Genomic DNA, 22,642 nt, shown 5'->3' with positions numbered 1-22,642 from the left:
ATTGCCCATTTATTTGGATACATTTTCAGTGAATCATATATTTTCATTTCAAAATACACTATTTCGATTTAATTATTTAAGAATTAGTCATTGAAATAATGAGTTCATCGATGAAAAATTTAAACATCTAAGATAATAAGAGAACAAATCAGCAACGGTAATCAGTAGAATTTCCATACAAACCCATTTCATGTATAAAACAATATACAAATGTGTAATATTGGAAATGCAGATCACTCTGTAATATATATTTTTGTGCATAAGTTAAACTTAATAAGATAAGTGAGTAAATAACTATGAGTAAACCACTGCCTTTCGTAACATTGTAAAGCCATCACACAAAACTTGATCAACCATAGAAACACAAACGAACCAAGCGGACAAATCGCTCCTGTTACGAAAGGCTGTTACCCCTACTCCAAGTGTATCGCCGGCCAATATCTGTACACGGCGTCATCGCGCGCCACGAACTCGCCTCGATCACGGCGATCGGCGCCAGGGAGGAGAGCATCGAAAAACTTCCGAGCCGGGTGCGCACCACACGCCAGCTCAATACGATCGTGACCGTCGAGTGTGCCGGAAGACGGACCGCTCCGAACAAGACAAGTGTCTTCTTGCCCCTTTTGTTTTTGTTTTTGAGTCATCCAAGAGACAATACTGTTATTCTGTCGCACCGCGAACCTTTGGTGTCCGTTGGCGTTGGTCGTTCACGACAGGTTGAAAGTTGCCAACTCGAAAGCGTGCAAGCTCGGGGGTGTGCTGTGGTGCATCCATTGTGACGTTGAGAAAGCGCAAACGGGGGAAAAAACCCGAGTGTGTAATCAGTGCCGGTGGTGCAGATAGGGCGCGCACACCCAGATCGTGTAACTTCACAGGTCAAAGGTTAGTGTGATAGTATTTATGTGCGGGCTTTTGCATGTCGTGAAAGTATTATTTGCGTGAGTTTTTTATTGTATATAATTGCGTTTTTAATTGGTGATTAGTGTAGGGTGTGTGTGTGTATGTGGTTTTGATGGACAAGAGTAGATCGTAACCAAAACAAAAAAAAATGTACAAATTCCACGTTACAGTGCACGAAAAACTAACCAAAAAGAAAGCCAGAAACTCTATATGCACAAAGATGAGAAGCTAAAAAAGATATGTACAAACAGGTAAAGGAGAAAGCGTCCGGGCCGGCTGGAGGTTACTATTCGCTTCGTGGAATGTAGGAACGCGCTCGCTCAAAATTAGGTCAAAGCGGGTTTTTATTTTTGGGTGCAGAATACCGTTGTGCCCCGGGCAGTGAGACAGCCCAAACCGAGGCCTCTTGCGGGCGTTTTGCGGCAAAGCTTTCGCTTTAGAGCGCGAAGGGTCGCCCTGCGCAACGGGAAGATTATTACAAAATCGATGACTTTGTGTGCATTTTGTGTGCGCGTGAGTGTGTGTTATGAAAGATTTGATATTTGCGCGATACAGACTACAGGCGCCCTACAGCAGGCACCACCGATTACGACACCGAAAGCTGAGACCGCCAAATTTGAGACACCTTGTCGAAAACATTCCTGCGCCTAATCCAAGCAATCGCTTTTTCAATATATTTCCATTCAAGGTGGCCAACGGTCCAACGGTCCGACGGTGCTTGCTGCGTCTTTTGGTTTTGGTGATTACGTTTTTCGCATTTTCGGCATTTTTAGCACGCTATGACACAAAACACCACCACCCCCACTCCTCGTCCCTCCAAAATACGGGGCTGATGATGGATGAGCTTTTTTGATTTTTTGACTTAGCCGTTGCATTTAGTAAAGATGCTACGGAACAGCATTATAAAAGATGGGAATATTTTATTTTATATAAAGCCTCGTAACACGTGTTGTGTAATCTCAGCTTATCAAACTTTAATCGTATACAATTAAAGCAATTTTTCTTTAATGCATGCAAATGATTGCACAAAATTGACTTTTATCGAGAGGCTAATGATAGTTAAATGTGTCTAGAGAAAGCAATTTTACATTTTGATTTCAATACTTATTTTTTATCTTTTTTTATCTTCTTCTTATTGGATGCAAAAATTATTCTCAGTTGGACTTGCCTAAGCCACTCAGGGCAGGGGCTTGGCTATGTTTACCCAAGTATCCCGTAGATAGAATGACTAATAAGAATAATAAGTGCTGCTAATAAGGGGATTCACATGCGATTTGAAGCTATCGCATGTTGTTAGATTGTCTTTGCGATTGTGCCATAGGATCGTGTGATACAAACACGTGGAAAAAATAGTTTTGTTTCAAATTAAAAACAAACTTTACATGTAGTGTTTTTTCAACTATTATAATGATTTTATTCCATTTTTTCTACAAAAACTAAATGAAACTTTTTACAGGGTTTTCTAGGAGTTCTCATAGCTGTGACACACTTCATTGTCTCTTTCATACGTGAAATGGACTTATTGTAATGGGAATTGGACTCTATAGCACCCTAGTTGGACAAATCTACTTGGAATTTCCAGGAATCCTATCAAAAAAGCGTGCCCTCCATAGACTCCAAATTCCAACATATCAAGTTGACTTCCAATAAGAAAGAGTAACGAAAGTGTCCGACAACTATGAGAACACCGGGAAAACCCTGTATCATTGTTGTTCTTATTTTTTTTTAAATAAACAAATTAAAATTTTCCACAGCACCTTATTTTGTTGAGCTGATCAATCTAATTCTGCATTAGAACCATTCAAAACATAAAGTACAATTGATGTATTCTGTAAAGTTTCCTGTATAAATAAAACATTTCAAATATTCCACCGGTCTGGTGCTGAGGAGCGGTAGCATGTTGATGTGCAGCTGTCCATATAATTGACCGGTTTTACATCTGTAGGGGCATGATCGAGTGCTGTGATTTAATTATGGCCGTACTTCTAGCGGTGTAAATTCAAACACGTCACTCATTCCGTTTGTTAGGAATTGTGTGTTCAAGCTCACACAGGGCTTTTATTGATTCTCAAAGCTAACGTGTCCCTTCTCGCTTGAAAAATTAAACTACCAAGCGCGTGTGTTTACCGAAGAACGGTAGAATTCGTGAGCTGCGATTGCCCGGTCGAATCACACTACTTATAAATCCATCTTCGATCGATGGTTTGACGTTGCTTGGAATAGCAAAAAAAAAAAAAAAATATCACGCATTTAATAGTATCTTTTAAATAATCATTAGTTCGACTGGAATTTGAGGGTTTCTGTTGTTTTTTTTGTAATGTTGGGTCACTTCCTGTGTCAGTTGTAAACAGCAGTTTTGAGGGTCATTTTTGGACAGTTCTGTTGCATGTTTGGGAAATAGGTAGTTTTGCGATGCTGGTAAAGGTTAAGAGGTGTGTTAGCAAAAACAAATGGAATTAACTATAATTTAAGCTTTATTAAGGCTGATCTTTGGTTGATCGCGTACCAGTCAGATCCAAGCATTGAACAAGAGTCTGAACAAGTTGAAAGCTAGTATTCGGGTCAAGGCCGACTCCTGGTAAAAGTTGTCGCAGGTAAACAATCAAAAACAATGAAATTTTGTTTTATTTTCGGACATTTCGCTCCGCGTTCCCGTTTCGTCGCTTACTCAGCATTCAAGTTGTTCGTTTTTATTCACATTTAACACTTCACCATTTTTAAAAGCTGTCTTTTGGCGAAGGGCTAGCTCACCTTGTGATTATGTAGGCGAACTGAACGGGCTCTGTTTTGCGATGTTCGCCTCCCAAGCACTTACAACACTCGACCGAGATTAAGATACTCCGAGATGTTGGGTTAACTAAGGTTATCTTTTAGCCGTTCGAATTTAGCCTTTAAATGGGAAAAACGATACACCGATTTGGGTTTCGCTTTCGATTAACAAGCGCTCCCCTTTGGTTCGGTAACACAGTTTTCGTCACCGTGTGAGCTGTTGGTCAGTGAGCGAGCGAGCGAGGTCACATTTTTACCACGAAACTGGCCGAAACGGTCAAAATGCAGAAACACCTTACGCAAGGGTTTGTTTTGGTTTGATGATTTTCTTATCCGATTTTACGTGTTTTCTATCTCAATCAAGGCATCGACTGTGCAATCGCCTTAGTGTGATTTAGGTAATTTCAATAAAACGCTGAAGTAGATTAGGATGTAGCCTAACGTTGTTGAAATGAAGGGCATACAAACGAATGCGACGCAAATGTGATAAACATTTTAATTGTGGAGCAATGTTTGTTTCACTCTATCGTATGGTTTTTGCTTTTCTTTGTGAATCCCGGTACTACATATGGGAACAGTTTCAAGCATTTATCTGCCTGGGCTTAAATACATTTAAAAAACCGGTTCTCAATTTATTCATTCATATGCTGATGTTGCTTTAATGGAATCTGCCAGAATATTCATGCGTCTCGGTATCGGTTTGTATTCGATTATTTATCGACAATTTATGAAGGCTTTTTGTATTCGTTTTTTTTCTCTTTTCAATTCTTTTTTGTTCTGTTTTGGTTCTTGTTGCAACGCAGCAACTGGGACCGCTCACAGATCCGTGAATGCATAACGACGAAAGTTATGTTAACACTTTATTTTAGCGAAAGGGGTTCAAAAATTGCTCATATCTCCGGAACTTTAATGCGCGAGAAAAAGGTCGCTACTTCTGCTGATGTTATTAAAGTGCCCTTTCTCTCGTTCCCGTTCGACCCGACGGTCGATGCCCTTTCCCCTCGGTGCTTCTTCGGTTGATCATACGAATTACATACCGATCCTTGTCCCAATCGATTTTGCCTGTTATCTAATTAAACTCTATTAGTGCCCTCTATCGGTCGAATTCTAATGATCGAACAAATGGACCGTTTGATTATTATCAACAGTTCCAGTCGAGGAATTTTGTATTCTAGGCTCACTTTACGCGTCATAGTTATAGGTAATAGTTCTGACAAATTTTAAACAAATACAACAAAGATAAATTTGGTTTAGATTGTAACCTTACGTGTAGTAAAAAGATGATAACCATGATCAGATTTTTATTCAAAAAAGTGTAATAATAGCCTTTTATTTTTTTTTTAATAGTTCCATTACTGAGGACAAGAGAATTAATGTTCAGGGAACAATGCAACAGTATTAAAGAGAAGAACAAAAAAAATCAGCTTTCAGTAATCAATATGAATGAAAACAATATAAATGTGATACCGCTCACATGTCTTATTTACTACTATTAACTAATGAATAGGTACTATTATGATGGGGTTTGAAATTAGACTTCTTCTTCTTCTATTTGACGTAACGTCCTACGCGGACATGCCGGCCTTAACAGGCTTTTGAGACTTAATACATTACCACGCAGCCGAATAGTCAATCCTTGCTACGGCGTGGACGGTTCATTCTAAGCTTGAACCCTTAACGGGCATGTTATTGAGTCGTTCGAGTCGACGACTGTACCGCCCTCGCCGCCCTCGTAGGAAATTAGAATAAATGTTATTTACTGACCTCAATTTGAATCACTTCGATAGTTGATGCATAATTTTTAGAAAGGAGTAATAATGTGTATTTTGTGATATAAACAAAACAAGTTTAATTGATCATACAAACTGTTATGTTGTAGTCAGCCACGAAAGTATAATTGAAAAATTGAATTTCAATTGAGTTCCATAAGTGAGAAAACAATAAAATAGAAAAAGAAAACAACACAACAAAAACAAACGAAACAAAAATACTATTCTAAGTTTTTTTCATTGTGTTTTTTGTTAAACAAAATTGGTAATGGTTCACCAACGAGAAGGGAAATCGAAAAAAAATCTTAACATCTACAGCATAGCAATTGGAGTCGTGGAACATTAGTTACTAATCATTTTAATGGCAAAGTAACGTCCCTAAGAACGTTCCAAATCAGCTTCGATGATATGCAAAACCGTGTAAAAGTCTTCAATGTTTCTGTACAATTCAATGTTGCCAGGCGATTAACACCGAAGGCAGGACTTATTTATGATTTTGCTGTAACATAGCGAGGGAGAGAGGAAAAAATGGGTATTTTTTTATTGTACTGCTTATCTTCACAGCATATCCGGGATCGGCAGACAAGACAGTCCTACCCAGACTGTCTTGACTGTCGACTGCGGTAAAGAAAACAACACAAAGCGCAAAAAAAAAACATATTCCAACCAACGAAATGATTGTATGGCTCGCTTCCTTTTTCGTAAGCGCAAGTAAGTTTCTCAAGTTGTGTTTGCTTCAACCGGGCACCGGGCCACATGCTCATAGCGTCCCCGTTTTGGTATGGAAGCAATTAGCATGGCAACTACGCACCGTTCTCGTATCGTCGCGGTTAAGTGTGGTTCAATTGGTCAGAAAAATTTGCGTTTGTTTGATTTCAAAACCATTCGCGTTCTGTTCTGTCTTTTTTTTGTATGTGGAACGGGGACGCAACCTGTCTTATGGGGCTTGGTGGGGCACCACCAGCAAACTCCAAATCATGTCCAATGTCCAGACGATCGCAGCCCTGCGCGACGCTGCCCAGCAAGAAAGACAAAGAATTGTGATCGCAGGCCGTGTCTTTGTAGCTACAAGTGGCAGGAGTGCTAAGTACTTCGAGCAGACGCTCGAGGAGTGTCTCATGAGTATGCGAGAAGGAAGAAGAAAAAAAAAAACTCGCGCCTCCCAGAAACACATCACCACGATGTGTAAATATTGACTCAAATACGATTGCGAAGTGGAATATCTTATTGCGCACACGTTGTGCTACCTCATTGCGATCCTCTTCCGCAAAAAAGCAAGCGAAAGATGCAAATTGAAATTATGGTGGGGCGACGTTTCCCCGTTTTTTTTGTAGCGATTCCGTAATCGATACTGGCCATCGACAGTACTTGGAGTTATGCTGCACATAGAGAAACAAAATAGAACAAAAAATGGGTGAAAGAACGAAGGAATGGTTTATGTTTGGAGGGGGGGGAGGGGGGGTCCTCGTTCATACGTGCCAATGAATGTTCAAGAATGTTCTCCTCCCTGCTTGACGTGCACGATCGACGTAAAACGCGATCGATCGCTTTTTGTTTATCTGGATAACATAGGAAGAGGCGCGTAAAAAAACACACAGTGAAACGCATGAAATATCTGGCCAACGGTCGCTACTTCCGTGGATGGCCTCGGGCAAGGTAATTTGAAGTAAAGTGGACCTTTTGGTAATGGCTTGTTGCTGTGTCATCACTCTTACGCTTTTGAAGTGAAACACACAAATGCGTGGTAATAATCGTGGAAGGGAAGCGGTTCGGTGGCGTTAAGCGAATGAATGAATTACGAATTTACGGTTCAACTTTGGTTATTAATTAATATAAATATTTTACAATGCTTGGCATACGTAAAAAAAGGGGGAACAAAGCGTCTTGTCTCATTACTTGCTGTATGTATAAGCTACTGGCATGGCGGGAGTACTACTGAAACTTTTAGTTTCCTTTTAAGTGATAGTGCTTGTATCGTGTGCGTTATTTTGTAAATGCTCGATGATTGATCTTAATATTGCTATTATAGGATAACTTTGCTTCGTTTGGGTTAATGTACTAAATTTGTTAATAATGTCGGCAATGGTTCTATTATTGCCTGATTTTTTTATAAAATATCAAAAAGATGAAAATCTCAGTAAAATGAATATACGCACTGAAAAACAATTACAATTTGCATATTTTATAATGAATTGCTTGAGTTTTCGTAAGCAATTTTAGCAACTCCAATATCGCCAGGCGATCAAAATTCATATTTATTCATTTCATATGCCATAAATGTATATTTGCACTTGAAAATTTGAGTTTTTTTGAATTCACTCTCATTATTTTTCAAATAATCAATTTTAATATTTTTGGAAGTAATCCTTATACATAGATATATATTTTTACAAAAAAATAATCTCGTAATATTAACTGCTAAGAGATGTGGATTACGTATTTTCGCTGTAAAACGCTTAAAATTTGTTTTTAAATCAATTATTACATAATGTTTTTTTCCATTCTTAATTTATTTAGTTATTATATATTTATTTATTTATTTAAGGTTTAAATTATCTTGCAAATAGCTGCCTATGCAACAAATAACATATTTAATTGAATGTGTTTAAATTAATTAAACACATTTAACTGATTAAAGCTCAGAACAAAGTCCAACAATTCACAGCACAAATGAAAAAAAAAAATTAAACAATAATATCGAGCTTTTGCTAACGGAGATTGTATATTAAATAATTCCTAACCTTGGTTTATTGTCATATTCTGATCTATTTGGTTGTTATGTGAGTTAAATAAATATTGGTCATTTGTACAATGCCCAGAGGTGCAGAAGACTGTAAAACGAAATTCTGAACTATGAAACAATTACGAATATACAAATATTTTCTTTTGTTACGCTTTTCATTGCATTCAATTATTTCCTTTGTATTATTTTTTATTTATTATTTTAATTTATTTGTTGATTATTTAGCTATCAAAGTTTCATTTTCTTGTTTAAAGTGATTGGCGGTTAATATTTAATTGCTCTGCTACGTTCAGATTTATTTATATTTATTTTTGTTAGTTTATGAGAGCCAAATAACCAAATTTTATTTATCTCAATGCATGGCAGACGGAAACTTAATTAAAGAAAGAGAAACGTAACGCTTTTCCTCACAGCGCACAAATCTATTAGACGTGAAATTAATTAAAACCTAATTTCCTAAAAAAAACGCAATTAATTGTATCAAAACTGTTTATACACAATGGGAAATTTGGGCTCTAAATGCTAAGTTGCATGAACACGTACAACTAATACTAATACATTTCTTTTTATTTCTTTTTCTCTGGTGCTTGTCTCATTTATTTTAGCTCCCCACACTTTTCCACTGTACTGTAGAAAACCAAAAAACAAAAAAACCGACCATGTCGCCACTCGGGTTCAACGATCCGCTGTCGGCGGTGGCATCCGTAGTCACGGGAGTTGCGATCGTACTGTCACTAATCAAATACTACCTCTACCTTACCTGCGGGCACTTTACCTCATCTGTAAGCATACGATATGATAGTAAAAGTTGATGCATGACAGTGGGCTGGGCAGGGCGGTGAAAGTGCTGGTGGACGATGGGGTGTAAACCACGCCACGAAGATGCCATCGGTCCTAATATCCCCGTAATGCACGGCTGGGCATCATGAAGTGTATTACCGCTAGCCAGCTAGATTAACTATCGTTTTTTTTATTAATCTCTTTCTCTTTCGTCTTAATTGTTCTTGTAAACCTTTTCCCCCGTTCAATGGCTGCAGCGAAAGATGGAGGGTAAGACGGTCATCATTACCGGCGCAAACTCGGGCATTGGCAAGGAAACTGCCCGCGATTTGGCTAAACGAGGCGCCCGCGTCATTATGGCGTGCCGGAACATGGAGACGGCCAAGCAGGCGCAAGGTATGGACGATTTCAGTGTTGTAATGGGCTAACATAGATGTAAGGATATTACTTTCCTAATGGTGTTGGTGTCTTCAGAGTAGAATATGAAGTGGGTTTAGTAAAGTAGGTCGTTGGGGTATCTTGGGGGAGTAAAGATATTGGTGTTGGAGATCATCTTCTACCTAGAATACTATCGTTTATTTAGTCTTTCATTTCTGTTGTTATTGATTGTTGTCCTCCTCAAAATTTGGGAAATACATCAAGGTCTTTGATTTAACCTGTGAGTCGTACAACTAGTTATTAATGATGTAGGATTGATAAAAGACTGTTTAAGTCTTGCATGTTCATCCTCGATCGTATCGATCACCTGGAGATCTACCTCTGTATATATCGCCAACGGATCGCAGACGACGGTTCTTACCATTGGGATTACTCTTTAAGCTGTTGTACATAGCAACTTCCAAACATCTCTCCAATCTCTCTACTGCACGATGCATGTCCATATGACCCGCTGTACAAAACAAGGGCACCCTTAAGTAAACATCAAGGATCAAGCCAATACACGGATGAGACCCGCACCGGATGACACGAACGAACGATTTTTTCCTCCGCAGATGAGATAGTGAAGGAAACGGGCAACCAGAACGTAACCGTGCTGAAGCTTGACCTCAGCTCCCAGGCCTCCGTGCGCGAGTTTGCCGCGGAGGTGCTGCGCACGGAGCGCAAGCTGGACGTGCTGGTCCACAATGCCGGGTTTGCGGAAACGTTCCGCAAGACGCAATCGGTGGACGGTATCGAGTTCACGATGGCCACCAACCACTACGGCCCGTTTCTGCTGACCCATCTGCTGATCGATCTGCTCAAGCGCTCCGCACCGAGCCGCATCGTCGTGGTGGCGTCCGAGCTGTACCGCTTCGCCTCGGTCAATCTGAACAACCTGAACCCGGTCGGCAGCCTGCCCGCCTACCTGTACTACGTGTCCAAGTGTGCGAACATTATGTTCACCCGGGAGCTGGCCCGCCGGCTCGAGGGCACGTCCGTGACGGCCAACTGTCTGCATCCGGGGATGATCGATTCCGGCATCTGGCGCAACGTACCGTTCCCGCTGACGCTGCCGATGCGCGTCATCAAGAGCTTCTTCAAGACGAACGTGGAGGGCGCGCAAACGTCACTGTATCTGGCCTGCTCGGAGGAGGTGCAGGGCGTCAGCGGCAAGTACTTCATGGACTGCAAGGAGGCGAGCCTGAGCGCGGGCATCAGCGACATGGAGAAGGCGCGCAAGCTGTGGGACGAGTCGGCGAAAATTGTCAAGCTGACGGAGAGCGATCCTAAAATCTAACTCCTCTAGTAGATCCAGGGCGACATCCCTGATTTGTGTTCCAGATATCTCTAGACAGGGAGAGAGAGAGACAGAGATAGTATTGTTGTTTTCCATCCATTTTCTTTTTTATAATTTAGCATTTAACGTTCAAGCTGGTCCAAGAAGTATTGGGTAAATAAAATCTGTTGATCCGTCCGTTTAGCGGTTCCATCCTCCACAAGTCAATGAACCTGAGATAGGCGTTCCATCCGTTTTTTTTTGCAGAGCGGAACGAACCCCCTCGAGATAATGCGTGCGTTTTTTTTGCTGTGCTGTGTTTGTGTTTGCTCTTACCTCAATTGTCAATTTTTGCATTACTTCGCTTCATTTGTTCGTGTGGTGCTGAGGGCGCGTTTGCTTCGTTTACGCTTCGTTGACGCTTTTTTCTTACTTTTATAGGGTTTGTTTTGTTTTTCATTTCATCCGCGTTTTCGCTAACCTACATATAATAATAACAGCGCCTTAGAAGACCACCTCCGCTCGGTGGTTAATATTGCTAAGCTTCATTAAAAAATGTCTCGTTTTTTCCACTGCTGACAAATTTCATTATTCATCGAGCAAATAGACTCGATGTGTCAGCAGAATTGTGAGCTAGGTCAGTAGGTGAAAATAAGAAACTTCTTGAACGTAGGAGAATGTATGTTTTTTTTAATAACTTTTAATCAGACGAAAGGCATCAACAGGGGGATAAAATCTCTAAAAGTCATAACATATATTTTTTTTTCATAAAGGTTCCATTACTTTTCATGTGACATTTTAATTAAACTCATTTGTCTAATGTATTAGAGTACTATTTTTCTCATAATATTCTCATTGCTCGTACATTGTTTATAAAAAATAATGTTAACTTCTACTCTATTTGTTTCTGTTCCAACATTTTTGACACACACTGTATGATGCGAAATGCGCTTTCGATGAAACATTTCATTAAACTTTCAATTGTATATTTTAATATTTGTTTCCGATAATCATGTTACTAAATGGCATTTTTTAAATTAAAAGATCTTTCTAAAAGTTTATAAGAGCGATAAAATTCATAATATTTACCTCTATTTAACCTAAAACAGGATCGTTTATTAGGCAGACTTTAGTTAACGGCTTTAGACGAAATATTTCAATTGTGAAAGCTTTCCCAAAAAGCTTTCAGACGAATGAATGAACGTTTACACGGAGCGAAATCATTTTTCTATTGTTCTTTTCGTATTATTTTTAGCAAATGATTCTCAAAACCTCATTCTGGACAGTTTAATACAAGAAAGATAGCTCAAAAATGTACTGCTTACTTACAAAATTATAAAACAATGCTTGATTTGGCTGCTTATTAACAATTTTGGCTTTAGTTCGCATAAAGAGTACATAAACATTTCATTTAACGATGCAATGCGCTCTCTTCGAACGAGTATGCTGCGTAACGTCGTTCAACTCATGCTAACTCTTTTCCGACCACTTTGCTCCGGTTTCTCACTTGATGCTGCCACTACTTTACAGAGGAAATAATGGCCGAAACGGGCAACACGAAGCTGCTCATCAAGCACGTCGACATCAGCTCGCTCGCCTCCGTCCGCGCGTTCGCGAAGGAGATCGTCGCGACCGAGCCCGTGATCGACGTGCTGATACACAATGCCGGTGTGGCGCAGGGCTTCAACAACAAGGTCACATCGGACGGGCTGGAGTTTACGATGGCGACCAACTACTACGGACCGTTCTTGCTGACCCATCTGCTGATAGATTTGCTCAAGCGGTCCGACCAGGGCCGCATCGTGATCGTGTCGTCCAAGCTGTACCAGTTCGCTTCGCTCAATCCGGCCAACATTAACAGCATCAATCCGATCAACTACTTCTCGCTCTTCCCCATCCACCTGTACAATCTGTCCAAGTTTGCCGAGATTATGTTCACGCAGGAGCTGGCCCGCCGGCTGCGCGGTACGAAGGTGACGGCCAACTGCCTACATCCGGGCGTAATCGATACCGGCATCTGGCGCAACGTGCCGTTCCCGATCAGCATACTGTTCAAGCCGATCCAGATGTGCTTCCGCACGCCGGAGGAAGGGGCGCGAACGAGCATCTATCTGTCGGTGTCGCCGGACGTGGAGCAGATCAGCGGCCAGTACTTCCGGGGCTGCAGGGTGCATCAGCTGAACCGGCGTGTGCAGCACGTCGCCCGGCAGCACGATCTGTGGGAAGCGTCCAAGAAGCTGGTGAAGCTGACGGCCGACGATCCACAGATTTAGGTGGCGATTGGGATGAAGTAGGCAGTTGACTGTCCGGTCAACACAGGTTCGAATGTACGTTTTTAGGAAGTAAGATTTATAATAAAACTTTGGCGTACATATTGTGTGCCAGTGCGTGATGGTATTTCCCAGTGAAATTTGGCTGTTGCGTGTGTTTTCTTTGATATTTTTGCTAATGAATCCTTGAAACTGAACAGTTTTAATCGTTTATTGCCATTTAAATTCTCAAAAAATCCTATGGGATTTATATTAAATTTTATATTTAATATCAATATTGATGTCCATTCAATCTCAATCCAAATCAAATTCAACGAATTCGGGCACTAATCAACTTGTCAGACATTTCACGAATTGGTTTGCTTCGTGTTATTATGATCACATAATCAGGATCGGACTATATGCAGCTTTCATGTATTTATTTGTTTTTTTTTTTATGCTTAGAAGCCGATAGCTAATAAAGCTTCGAAGAAATTACTGACTGATTTATCAGAGTACTACCTCTCCTGAGCTCTTAACACACGACATAAAAAAATCTGAATAACTTTAACTTCAACAACTGCGTTATGAATAGACCGTAAACTACGTAATACTCATCGATGAGAAGAACTTTTTACTGTTAATTTGTATTCTACGTTTATTTGTAATTTCGTTTGTTTGTTTATTAGATCCTAGATCAATTGAAACGCACACACGCACACACACACACACACACACACACACGCACACACACACACACACACACACACACACACACACACACACACACACACACACACACACACAAAAGTAATATCATAATAACATTCCTACACATCTTTCTATAGCATCAGGACTATCCGAAACCGTTTATAGTATTGAACCGTCGTCTACCAATCCATTAAGCCTGCCCCAATGAAGGGCTTTTTAAACCTTAATCTGGCCACTATGTCATCGTGGGAGTCATGATATGACTTTAAACTTCGTTGTCGTGCCTATACCATTGCCTGGTCTAGCAAAGCTAGTTTATGCTGGACTATAGTTACAGCTCCAGCAGCTCGATATGACAGCAGGGTCTCTGTTTTACCTATAAAATTACCGGTTGGACATCAGCGTTAATAATCATAAGAGATTTCTGGATACTGAAAAATGTATGGTTGTCCTTGTAAAACATGAAAGTAGTGTTGTTTACATCCAACTCTGAATTTATTTCTTGAGCCTAGATTGTCCCCCAACTATTTCATTGGCACATTTTCCCTCACGATACGTTTTTGCAAAAAATCGTTTTTTTTTTCATACAAACCCGTGGTTTTTAATCGATTTTTGCTTGAGATTTCAGCTATATATAAATTCCAAACAATATCCGTGCAAATATCTTTATATAATTACTTACTTACTTATCTGGCGCTACAATCGCTTTGCGGTCTTGACCTGCCTCAGGAGTGTCCGAAACCGCTCACGGTCTCGCGCCTTCGTCTGCCAGTCCGTTATCCCGGCCTTAATGGCGGACGCCTCCACGCCATCTTGCCACCTCAATTTGGGCCTACCACGCCTCCTCTGTCCTTGTGGACGGCCTAAAAAGACTTTACTTTACTTTACTTTACTTTCGTCCGTTTCCATGCGTACAACATGGCCAGCCCACCGGAGCCTGGCGAGCTTGATACGCTGTACGACAGTGAGGTCGTCGTACATCTCGTATAGCTCATCGTAATAGCGGCTCCACTGTCCTTCCACACATACGGGGCCAAGTATCCTTCTCAGCATCTTCCTCTCGAACGCGGCTAAGAGGGTTTCGTCAGATTTGGACAGTGTCTATGCCTCAGAGGCGTATGTGAGTACTGATACTATATAGTAAGAGGCGTATGTGAGTACTAGTACTATGAACTGATTTTTCAGGCTGTAGAATATATAGCAACTGTAGCTGTAGGCCGGTTGACAGCCAGCATCGTTGCGCGCAACTCAGCTTCCATACTGTTGTCGTTGCTGACCTTTGACCCCAGATAGGTGAATTCTTGGACGACTTCAAAAGTGCGTTCATCTATCTGTACATCACGCCTACGTAAATTCTGATTATTTATTGGTAGACCCGCTGATGTTGCCACCATCAGTTTGGTCTTTGCCTCGTTTATCTGCAATCCGAGGCTCTCTGCCGCCTGCTCGATCCCTTGGTAGGCTTCTGCTACATAGGAGAGCCGCAAACCAATGATGTCTATATCATCAGCGTATGCCAGGATCTGGGTTGACTTATAGAAGATGGTTCCCGTAGTCTCCACCCTCGAGTCGCGCATGGCCCTCTCTAGCGCCAAGTTGAGTAGGAGACAGGCAAGCCCGTCCCCCTGGCGCAGACCCGTGGTGGTAGCAAAAGGTCCTGAGAGTTTTCCATCCACCCTCACCTGGCATGTGACGTTGGTCATAGTCATTCTAACTAGCCGTATCAGTTTGGCTGGGATTAAAAAATTTAAATAAATTAAATAAATTTCTGACTGCGATTCTTCCAACGTAACATTTTGTTTTAAACAAGTTTACTTTACTTTGCTTGTGTCTAGCTTTACGTTATTTATGGATGACCCCTTGGTACACCCTTGTACCTTTTTTCCAATAACTAACGAATCAAAGGAAAGAAGTAAAAAAATACCAAGTAAAAAATATCGTCCCATTGTATCGAAATACTGCAACAAGCTTACATTTAACAACAAGCTAACACGGAGAACTTGACATAAATGTACAAAAAAATGAAAAAAATAAACAAATAAATTCTATCAATTTCTACTCTGTGACTCATGGTTCAAATGTATTGCAGAGTGTCGTGATTGTTATGTTTTCAAATGAACTGCAAACATTGGATTATGCTTATTGTACTTTTTCAGCGAATAGTTGTTACAATCTATAAATTGCGCTTGTTATTTTACAACCCCTTTATTACGCTCAACCCACTACAATCCATGTAACCAAAGTCCCAAGTAGCATCAACATTTGCAAATCCAATTGCAATTTATTTTTCAACTTCATGCTGGGTACGCCAAATGTTTGCATGGTGATTCAGTTTTTTAAATAGGTTTAAAATATTTTCCCACTCAATCTTGCACTCCAATCAAATGTAACGCAACCATTGAACCCACTCCATCCGTTCCACTGATACTGATCGAAATGAGCGCCAATCTCTTCGCGTGTAAAAGTTTCTCTTCCCCAAACGCGTACCCCCAAACGGGCACCACGGGTGCATCAAATCGATTTTATGTTTCAAGTGCAGCTAAACTTTATCCTTCCCCTCAATCCTGCCGCTGGTGGAACGGTGGAAAAATTAATTGCACAAATATTCCTTCCCGCTTGATGAATGGCAGGCGGTAGGTTTGAGGTTGTTTGAGATGAAATCAACCCAAAACGGTGGCGTTGTTGATCCCGTGTTCGGTGGTGGTGTGGGTGATGATGGTAATAATTTTCCATTCCATTCATCCATTCAACGGACTCGGTTGCCGCTGGCAGTGTCGAACCAGAAAGGAAAGCTGCAATAGTAGTGGGATGAGCTGCTGGAAAGGAGACATTGCGTACAGCTTGGTGGGTGATTATTGTCCCCCTGCGAGCTGCCTTCTTCGGTTTTCCGAGGAGGGTTAATGGTTGGGATGGAATTAGTATTACTTTTGACACTTACCGAAGCTGCTGGTACTGTCATGATTTTGGGGAGGAAGGAGCAATCACTTCATTCGCTTCATTCTTGTCCCGAAACCGACGGACAGGCACTGGGACAGTGGGTAAAGTTTTTTAATTGGAATTTTTCACCATTTGCTCAAAAAAAATAAATAAACGCAAGAGGGAAGGAAAAGGTAGAAAAATAATAAGACTGTCCCGTTGTCTCGCCCTGTGACAAAAGGGGATACATTTTCTCTTCACGTCAAACGGTAGCAGCAACACAACCACGAGCTGGTGGATGGTACTTACGAAAACAGACTCGACTGCAATGTGTCCCTGAAACGCATGGGGAGACATTGACAACCGAATATGGTGGTGAGCAGTAAGGCAAAAAATAAAAGGAATGGAGAGCGGTGTGTAAAAGTAAACTTTAAGCTGAAGAATGTGTAAGCGTACTGGAGCATACATTTTAAATTAACCCACACCGACTGCAGCTTCAGCTTTTGTTGACCGTGCTGTAGCTTTTCTGAGCTACCCCCAAGTACGGTGTCCATTACTGTCTCGCTGCATCCCTATGAAAAACGGTTGGACATTTGCTCAGGGAAAACAGAAAGGATGATGTGTGAAAAGGTACAGAACAAAAAATAAACACACAACAACCTGCTCCAAACCCAGCCAGCCGACCGAAAAGCGGTACGAATGGCGCACCAAATTGGATGGGTACCGAAAAAACCTGGTACGTGTCGCGTCGCTGCAACTCGCTTCGAAAGTGTTTGTCTTGCTCTTCTTCTGCTTCCCTTTGGAACTGTCTGGACCTAGTAGGTTGGTTAGCATATCCGGACAAGGGGGATGGTATGCGACATCTGTCGGTGGGTTGTTCAACTCAAATTTGAACCTCACATTCTACACGTTCACGCCGGAGCAGCGGTGATTGTAAGCGAAAGGACCTCATCCACCGTATAGGAGAGGCACGTAGAGAGAGAGGGAAGGATGATGACCATTCTCCGCTACTTCATGGTCTGTCACATTCGAGTGGTTACGCCCTTGAACCGAAGTGGCTTTCGTTATCTCGTAGTAAATCCGGTAGTTACGATCATCATCGGAAGATTTTCATGTCATTTGTGGAAGAGCTCGTATGTGACGCGTATGCAATGGGTGATGATTTGTTTTTTTTTTCTTTTTTTCTCGTAGAAGCGGAAGTTATTTTGTGGTTTAAATAATGCTACAATACACATTTGGAGCTTTGCATTCTGGTTTGGTGAACGGATTTCGTGCCACCAGGACGCTATCGAACGTTCAGTGTTGAAGTTTGGAAATGGGTTTCCGAGGGTTTTATGCATCATCTGATACGAAGGATATTTTTGCATGAGAGAAATGGAATAATTTTCTATCTTTATTGTATGTCGCAGCACTGTTAGCAAGGGATTGCGTATTGAAAGGTAATGTAATCGTAATCGGAATAAAAAATAGTTTTTGTGCACTCGAAGTGGTCGTTGATTTAAAACCTTTTTCGGATTGAGTGTGCTTCAAAATAATAAAGGCAAATAAAGTATTAAAACGTGGTCGTTCATTGACATATAATACGCCTTTTCCCGAAATTTTCTCTCCGCTCACTTCGAGTAATGAAATGTATGCAATATGCATTAAAACACTTTAATAATAAAAACATTTAATTATTTTCAGATTTTAGGTAGAAATATGCTCCGTTGTACAATTATAAAATTGTGATGGTTTTGGCTTCACCTAGAGGATTTCTTTTCTCATAAAATTGTTAAAATATGAACAAGTAATATATTGCATACTTTTCGACACGTAAGCAGCTCTATTAAGGCAAAATGATAATTTTTTGTTACTTATTGCATTAAAAATGATCGAAAATATAACATTGCATACATTCAGGAGGTTAGTAAGTACGGCTAGGGTCGATGTTGAATTGAAAAAAAAATTGCATACATTTAGGCGTTTCACAACTAAAGCATAATTCTGCTTAGATCGCTCGGACTTTTGAGGTACAAAATAATGAAATAGAATAAATGGAAACTCATTTTGTACCATAAACGCTTCTTAGAATTACAAAATTAAAAATCTATCCATTTCAATGTAAAGTCCTCACTAAAAACTTTACAAAAATATCAAATAAAACAAAAATCAATATCAAATCTGTAGTCCAAAAATGATATGGATTCTTTACCATGTGATATCAATGTTTTGCCTGCGATCCAGCAATTTTGTATTTTATATTTTTTTTTCCGCTAAACATTACATATGTTAAATCCTCTGTCGTTTTGAAGCCTCGCCAGCGTGCAAGAAGTGAACCGAACGTCACCAAACAGTGTCCAAATCGTGCCCATCGATTACTGGGATGGTTATTTTCCTCCAACCAAACTAACAGGACATTCCCGCCTTACAAACACAAAACAAATACACACACACACACGCACAGAAAAACACCCCACTGTTTCCCCTGTTCCCATTCAATCGCAATTGTAATTTTCCAAATCATCCAGCCGAGGTCGGGCGAGGATCCGTTAGGCTTTTTTATTCATCCCACCAGCCAAAAGGCGTGGAGCGGGTGGCGTGCGGGCCGGACGAACGCACACGGTTTACAAATATTTAAACATTCCCGTCACGAACCTATCCCAATCGTTATCGAAACCATAGAAAGCAATCCAATTCAGGGATACGCTTTGCGCCCCCCCCCCTCCGTTTCAATGGGACCGAAGAACTGGACGGCGCAAGGATGGAAAAATGAAATGCAAACAACAAACAGGCAAATTTTGCCAACCGCCACCAACCTATTGCCAATAGTGTGTGTGTGTATTTGGAACAAGCCACAGATACAAAAACTACCAGCCAGCCAGCCAGTCAGCCCGTCAGCCGATGGGTTGGATGTGTTTTTGTACCAATCGTTCTGTGGTCGATTTTGTATATTTCAGTGAACGATAGCAAAGCTCGAATCTATTGAACTTACACCGGGACCAGGCCTGACCAGTGCATTGCATCAAAAGAGAAGCACAAAAAAGAAGAGAAAAGGAAATAAATGGGCAAAAGAGAGAGAGAGAGTGAAAAGCGAAACGAGATGTGTCGTTTGTGAAATTAATTTTCAACCTGATCCTAAATGAAGGAGGACCTCCTTTTTGTTGTGCTGTGTGTCACCGGGGCTGCTGCCGTTTCGCCGTGAGTTGCGTTCAGTTTGGAAGTGGATGGATATTGCCTTAGAAATTGATGAATCAACCTGTGCCCACAAAGCATCATCGGGATGATGGAAAACGTGTAATCAAAATTCTGGTCCGCGTCGGGGTAGGGTTTGTACGTTTTCATTTGTCGCCGATCCATACCGAAGAAAAAGTCCCACAAACGGGTCGATTGATTTGATACGTTTTTCATGCATTCAATGCGCGGATGCTGCTATCAATGCTAAGTGAGTTTGTGTTACATAGGCCAACATTAAAGCGGGAGGTTTGTTTCCATGTCAGTGTTTAATCTTTGTCAATATTTCACGAAATAGGAACTTTCAGAAATTAAAATGTTTTAAATACAATTAAATATTAAAGTAAACGGCTTTCAAAGCAATTTTTTCAATGATTGGTTACTACAATATCTGTTTTTTTTAGTATTTACCCAATTAACTTTTTCGAGCACGAATAATCGGGAATTTGAGCTAATTCCTTTAAACTGGAGCCTTAAACTTCCCCCAACCAGTTTAAGGGTCACACAAAATTAGCTTTTGTTTTTCACAAAAAAACCATAGCTATGAATGAAAAATGACCTCGACAGCATCTTCTTCCATCGATATAGGAACGTCTTATTTACGAACGGATCAAATTTTGGCGCTTTCAACCCACTTGATCACACACAAATCCACAATTTCAAGCGTATCGAGTACTAATCGAGCAGATATGGGAAAACAATTTCGAGCAAATGTCACTTGGGTAGACACTCGAAGCATCCAAGCTTAGTTAATTGATGTATTCTGTTTTCCTTTGTCCCTCCTTTACAGCTGTGTCGATGCCCTTTATTTAAATTATCGATGCTTCTTTGCATTCATTATCAAATCCATTAGCACCTTAGGCCTAAAGCATATGACGTGTTTCTATCATATTTATTTTTGAGATATTTGTTTGATGTGTGTGCTATATTTGTTGCATTTTGAATTTTGAATTTTTTATATAATCCTTGTTCTGTTATTGTATATTTGACGCTGAAACTCCAAACTCCTATCCTATCCTGATTCGCAGAATCTGGTAAGTAGTTATGTTGAATCTGTAGAAGCTTCATCTAGTATCAAACATGTCGAAGGTAAAGACAACTTTCAACAACTTATGATTGGGCATTGGAGTAAAATGAAATCTGTAAAAAAACTCTAAATTTATCTGATGCATTTAAGAAATGAACTTACAATGAAATGTTGCTAATAATCTAGTCACAACAGAAATTTCTTATTTTAGGCTTTGAATTTAACATATGAACTTTCCATTGGACGAACTTCTGTTTCGTTTTTTCATTTAGGATTGCAATGTTCTTTGTTATGAGTCACTATCATGTCAAAGACCAAAGCTCTTCCGCCCCATCACTAGTTACAAATTAATAAAATAAAAATAATATAAATGCAAAATTAGATATATTATAGCTTGTAGTACTGTTTAAAATGATAAACTATCCATTTTTCCCCAAAAATTGCTACAAGCATCTGTTTTTCCTATAGAATGTATATGTTATCAGAAAAGTCTTGCCAGGCTAATCCGATCGTTTGAAAAGTTAAAAGCACGTGGTAATAGTCCCGTAAAACCCGTCAAATTGATAGCTTTCTCATGCAAAGCTCGTTCCCTTATAATTGTTCCTGTTTTTTTCAAGCTTAATTGTTGCCGCATCCTACTCTCCAAAAGAGCACGGCAAATAACTTTCGTATGCTTGATTGCTTCATTCAAGCCAAGGAAGCGGAAAAGCAAAAACCAAAAAGTGCACGGAAATCAAATTTAGTATCCAGTTCGGGTGAAGAGCGGCTGGCAACGAAACAAGATCCACACCACCAACTCGTCATTAAATCACTTTAAAAGTACATCCCTTGTCCGCTATAATAGGGCAGCACACGGCACGGCAGATCCTCACTTAAGCTTATTAGGATGCTCTTCCTAATTTCTGGCACTAAACTTGATTCAGTAATTTATTGACGGCCGAAACGGAGCCGGCAAACGGGGACGAGGGCAGGCTGAAGATTTTTCGTTGCACCGGCCACCAAAAAAAACCGAAACATTATCTCTAAAATATGCTTTTTGCCACGCCACACCATGCCCGGGTTCGGTCGGCTCCCGGTGTCGGTTTAGTGTCGATAAGCAAAACCGTTCGCCAGTGTTTATGTGGAAGGAAAATAAATGGACTTTTCATGCTTGTTTCGGACTTTGCTGATGGTATGTTTAGGAATTTGTGTGTGCTTGTGTGGCTGCGTTTTCTGCGAGTTTCAGCTCATTCTTGTGTTTGCTGTTTTTTTTCGAGTTCTTCTTTCTCTCCGGTATTTCATTTTAACGAACCATCCACCGAGTGCGTTCATATTTTTCACTCCTCACCCCCACAGCGTAAGCAGCTTGTCTTAGGTTAATTCATTAATCTCGCTGTACACTTTACCACACGCAACATCATCGGAACGGCAGCGTTCGGTTGAGTTTGGAGCTGTGCGGTTTTCGACCAAACTCCCAGCCGCTGCCAAAAGAAGGACGCAAACCACGCTTTGCGAACCGAAATGAGGATGAATGGTCGGTGGAAAGATTATGAAAGCAGATATTGTCCTTAAGAGTGAGCATCATCGGGTACGGGGAAAGGTGGAAGGGAGTTCGTTGTTGGCAACCGGGTCCTCTGGAAAGGGGCGGTACAGAAAAATGTTTCATCAGAAGTAAATCGAGTTTGCAGAAATACATTCGAGTGTTTTTGCGCGAGTACTTAATGGGTTCATATTTCACGTTTGTTATCATTGTAAATGGCGCTATAAAAGTTTTGAACATTGATGTTAGGTGAAATTAAATTTTATAAATTTTTATTTCTTCAAAAGCATTGTTTTAGGATAAAAAAAACCTTGTGAATGAACTATAACCTCAATAAAAATTAAAAGTAGATA

The 22,642-nt window shown here is 40.5% G+C and overlaps 1 protein-coding gene across 3 annotated transcripts; it reads left to right on the top strand.

The window, feature by feature from the left end:
- The first annotated feature begins 524 nt into the window (after positions 1-524).
- Positions 525-13,071, top strand: LOC120902485 (retinol dehydrogenase 14). Of its 3 annotated transcripts, none has more exons than XM_040311269.1 (4): positions 525-882; positions 8,787-8,963; positions 9,219-9,357; positions 9,954-10,894. In XM_040311269.1, exons 2-4 carry the CDS (start codon positions 8,841-8,843, stop codon positions 10,676-10,678), a joined length of 987 nt encoding a protein of 328 aa, XP_040167203.1. In that variant the 5' UTR covers positions 525-882; positions 8,787-8,840; the 3' UTR covers positions 10,679-10,894. The 3 variants fall into 3 exon arrangements, with proteins under 3 accessions (XP_040167203.1, XP_040167204.1, XP_040167202.1); XM_040311268.1 differs by lacking the exon at positions 9,954-10,894 and adding an exon at positions 12,188-13,071 and having other exon boundaries at positions 533-882; XM_040311270.1 differs by lacking the exons at positions 8,787-8,963; positions 9,954-10,894 and adding an exon at positions 12,188-13,071 and having other exon boundaries at positions 532-882.
- The last annotated feature ends 9,571 nt before the right edge of the window (positions 13,072-22,642 follow it).

The sequence above is a fragment of the Anopheles arabiensis genome, chromosome 3 (genome assembly GCF_016920715.1).
Source record: "Anopheles arabiensis isolate DONGOLA chromosome 3, AaraD3, whole genome shotgun sequence".
Taxonomy (NCBI): domain Eukaryota; kingdom Metazoa; phylum Arthropoda; class Insecta; order Diptera; family Culicidae; genus Anopheles; species Anopheles arabiensis.
The sequence above is the reverse complement of the archived record's forward strand: the minus strand, read 5'-3'. Positions and strand labels throughout refer to the sequence as shown.

Excerpts from the sequence above, each read along its gene's own strand:
- LOC120902485 (XM_040311268.1), top strand. The coding sequence starts at position 8,841 with ATGTCGCCACTCGGGTTCAACGATCCGCTGTCGGCGGTGGCATCCGTA. Across the intron at positions 8,964-9,218 it reads GCGGGCACTTTACCTCATCT|CGAAAGATGGAGGGTAAGAC; the intron begins GTAAGCATACGA and ends CAATGGCTGCAG. Across the intron at positions 9,358-12,187 it reads GACGGCCAAGCAGGCGCAAG|AGGAAATAATGGCCGAAACG; the intron begins GTATGGACGATT and ends ACTACTTTACAG.